Source organism: Panicum virgatum, unplaced genomic scaffold (genome assembly GCF_016808335.1).
Source record: "Panicum virgatum strain AP13 unplaced genomic scaffold, P.virgatum_v5 scaffold_1806, whole genome shotgun sequence".
NCBI classification, from domain to species: Eukaryota; Viridiplantae; Streptophyta; class Magnoliopsida; order Poales; family Poaceae; genus Panicum; species Panicum virgatum.
The window spans coordinates 11,710-15,597 of record NW_024376278.1 but is presented as its reverse complement, the minus strand read 5'-3'; the positions used below and the strand labels follow the sequence as shown (position 1 = coordinate 15,597).

At 47.4% G+C, this 3,888-nt stretch overlaps 1 protein-coding gene across 1 annotated transcript; it reads right to left on the bottom strand.

Annotated features, from left to right (window-relative positions):
* Positions 1-1,296: 1,296 nt before the first annotated feature.
* LOC120694036 lies at positions 1,297-3,131 on the bottom strand. Its single transcript, XM_039977217.1, has 3 exons — positions 2,234-3,131; positions 1,907-2,036; positions 1,297-1,744 (listed from the first exon to the last, which is right to left on the bottom strand). Exons 1-3 carry the CDS (start codon positions 3,129-3,131, stop codon positions 1,297-1,299), a joined length of 1,476 nt encoding a protein of 491 aa, XP_039833151.1.
* Positions 3,132-3,888: the final 757 nt, after the last annotated feature.

The following is a 3,888-nucleotide window of genomic DNA, read 5'->3' as shown; positions in this document are numbered from 1 at the left end:
TATCAAAAAAGCAATGTTGTGAGTTTTAAAATTCTCTACCGTTTCTGTTTCAGCAACTTTTGCTGATTTGTCCTCTAACGTTTTCAAAATTTCCTCTGAACAAATAGTGTTCAAACATAGCTCTAAATCTTGTTTTTAATTTGTAATCCTGGCCAAACGTTTTCGAGTGAAGAAATGCGTATATTTCCAACAAATGTAAAGGCATACATTTGGATTCCATTGCAATAATAAGTTACAAAATGTTGTGTACAATGCATATCATTTTGGCGTCGACGCAACCACTGTCTTCTTCTCACCGTCTGAGCGGCACCAAGGCTTGATCTTGGTCTTGTTGACACGGTACTCGACTTGCTTGATCTTGCGTGGATGATCAGTAAAGAGTGAGAACTCCGTGTAGTCGTGTTTCTCGGGGCTCTGCACTCCATTAGCTCTCACGATCCTCTGCTTTCCTGATACAACCACATGTTTTTTGGAATCTCTGGGCTTCGGGTAGTAGGCTTCCTGAGCGACGCGGTTTGCTAGTACCCACTGATCATCTTTGTACCCGACACTTCCATGCTCCACGGTGGTTAGCCCTTACTCGTCCACGACAACCGCATTCGGCTTTACCCCTTGGCATTGGAAGATGGGTATCTATAGTTCACCGCCGTAGTCAAGTTCCCATATCTGCTCAATCTACACAAAGTATGCCTTGGTGTCCCTAGTGGCCTCATCGATGCCCTCATATCGAACCCCACTGTTTTGTGCTATGCTCTTCTTATCCTTCTCTTTCGTGTGGAACTTGTATATATTGATGTCGTATCCTTGCCACGAGGTGATTTGGGAAGACAGACCGTACGCAAGCCACAATTCCGCCGCATCACGATTGCGAGGTATGCCCTGTTGTTTGATCCATGTCATGAAATTGATCTTGTGCTGTCTCTGTACCCATGCCTCTATGCGTCCGTCGCGACCACGACGGAGCTCTTCCAGGTGCTTCTCAACCCACTTATCCTTGACAACTAACTGATTAAGGGCGTTGTGATGAGCTTCTTGCACCATTTCTTCTTCTACATCGGTGCGTACTTTCCTCCCAGTGCACCCCATCCCTGAGGTTCTGCCTTCGTGCGGATGGATGGGCAACCCAATTGCATTTCCATCCCGGATGTATTTGGTGCAGCAGTTAATGGCCTCCTCTGTTGTGTATGCCTCGATCATAGAGCCCTCTGGGTAAGCACGGTTATAGACATATCTATTCAATGTCGACATGAACCTCTCGTACATCCACATCTGGTGCAGGTATAGAGGCCCAAGGTCCTATATCTGATCAACCATGTGCATCATCAGGTGCGGCATAATATCGAAGAAAGACAGCGGGAAGCACATCTCGAGCTGGCAAATTGTCTCTACGATGAATTGTTTCATGCCTGGCAGCTCAGCTTCATCAATGACCTTTTGTGTGATCCAGTTGAAGAAGTAACCGAGGCGTGTGATGACCATCTTCACGTACTCTGGACCGATTGCCCTGATGACAATTGGGAGGAACACCGTGAGCATGATGTGGCAGTCATGTGCGTTGAAGCTGGTTAATGTGAGGTCCTTCATAGAGACTAGACTCTTGATGTTGGAAGAGAAACCGGTCGGCACCTTCACAGCCCTAAGCCACAGGCACACGGCTCTCTTCTCATCAGTTGTGAGGTTATAGCACGTGCCCGGGAGGTCCACTTTCCTGCTCTGCGCCGCCAATGTCGGATGAAGTTCAGGCCTAATGTTCAGGTTCACAAGATCCTACTGTGACTTTAGACCATCCTTCATCTTAGTCTTGATGTCCAGAAGGATTCCGGCTGTGCTTTCAAAGACATTCTTCGAAAGGTGCGTGCAGTCGACGGCATGGGGCGTATCTAGCTCCTTCCAGTACGACAAGTACTTGAAGAAACATGACTGCTTCTTGAAAGGTACTGGGGTGACAGGTGGTTGTTTCTCCTCCATCTGATCCCGCTTCCTCTTCTTCTTTGCTGTGGTCCCATCTTCCTTAGATTTTTTCTTTTTCCCGAACTCTATGTTTATGCCATTCACCATTTCAAACACATTTTTCCCATAACTCGTCTTCTCTGCTCATTAATTTGAGGCTCGGGATCTTTGTCAAAGAACTGATTCATCGAAGGATCCCGGTACCTATGCTTTTTGCTGAGGAATCGCCTATGCCTAATGTACACCAATTTCTTCGATCTAGTAAGATAAGTGTAGCAGGTACCATCAATGCACACTACATAACTTGACTTCCCTTTGACCTGCCCCGACAGTGCAAAAAGGCCAGGGTAATCGGTGATGGTGACAAAGATGATGGATTTTAGAGTGAACTCCTTCTTTACGGACGCATCCATCATTTTCACCCCATCTTCCCATAGCATCTTCATGTCCTCCATGAGTGGCTCCAGGAACACATCTATATCATTGCCTGGTTGCTTTGGACCAGAAATAAGTATGGTTAGTAAAATATACCTACGCTTCTGGCATAGATAGGGAGGTAGGTTGTAGATAGTCAGGATGACCGGCCAAGTGCTGTGGGAACTACTGAGGTCACCGAAGGGATTCATCCCATCCGTACTTAGTGCGATCCTGACATTCCTCGCTTCGTCACCAAACTCCTTCGTGAACTTGGCATTGAAACTCTTCCACTGCTTGCCATCGGTGGGGTGTCGTAGCTTGCTATCGCCCTTGATACGTTCTGCCGATGCATGCCACGACATCAGCTTGGCATCCTCTAGGTTACCGAATAGCGCACGCAAGCGATCGATCGCAGGGAGGTACCACACTGACAGGGCAGGACTTTTCCTCTGTACGTAGCCCTCTTCTTCCTCATCCTCAAGAACCGGGATCTGCTTGGCCGTCTTCTTCTTCTTCTGCCAACTCTTGGGTCCCTCATCATCCACGTCTGCGCAACAACCGGCATTCCTCTTGTTCTGACTCGCGCCGTAGTGCGGACAGCTTTGCAAGTTCTCATACTTGCCCCGATACAGGATACAGTAGTTAGTGCATGCATGGAACTTTTTAAACTTCATCGACACTGGCCGGATCATCTTCTTCGCTCGATAGGCATTGGCGGGCACCTTGTTACCCTCTGGGTATGTGTCAGCAAGCATACGCAACATGTCATTAAAGCTAGTGTCGGACCACCCATGGCGAGACTTCAACATCAGCAATTGGAGGTTAAAACGTAATGCCGTCCATTGCTTCGGACAGTACTTATACAACGGATCAATTGCCCGCCTGCTTCATCTCCTTGAAATTCTCAAGCCACTTCGGATTCCCAAACAAGACATCATCTTGGTCCATACGGTTAGCAAGGTTCTCAAAAATCTCTGCATCTTCGGGCCCCAACGAGAATCTTGTACATCCACTCAGCCTTGTCCATGAATGAGACCTTGCACAAAACGAGAAAATAGTGTCAAATACGCAGATCTAGATCCGGATCCGGTTTTCTCTCTCCTCCATTTAGATCTAGATCTAGACCAAAAATCATGTAAAAGAGAGGAGATGAGAGTTGGAGGAGTCAGAAATCAACCTTTAGTGGTTGTCCTCCCTCACCAAATCCAAAGGCAAAATCTCCCCCTTCTAAGATGGTTAATTTTGGTTGTTTTGAGGTTAAAACACCCAAAAATGGAGGAGGAGCCATGGGGAGGAAGAAGAGGGGTGGGGCTGCTATATATAATGAACTTAACCGAGACGGGCAACATAAAGGAAACGCCTCGGTAATCACCATTAACTGAGGCGGTTGATTTAGGACAGACCGCCTCGGTTAATAGTTTAACCGAGGCGGTCTAGGCGGTCTGGGCGGTCTGTCCTAAATCAACCGCCTCAGTTAATCGTTATTAACTGAGGTGTTTTAACCGAGGCGGTTGTACGGCC

Excerpts from the sequence above, each read along its gene's own strand:
- LOC120694036 (XM_039977217.1), bottom strand. The coding sequence starts at position 3,131 with ATGTTGCGTATGCTTGCTGACACATACCCAGAGGGTAACAAGGTGCCC. Across the intron at positions 2,037-2,233 it reads TTATGTAGTGTGCATTGATG|AGTTCGGGAAAAAGAAAAAA; the intron begins GTACCTGCTACA and ends GCATAAACATAG. Across the intron at positions 1,745-1,906 it reads AAGCAGTCATGTTTCTTCAA|GCCTGAACTTCATCCGACAT; the intron begins GTACTTGTCGTA and ends CCTGAACATTAG.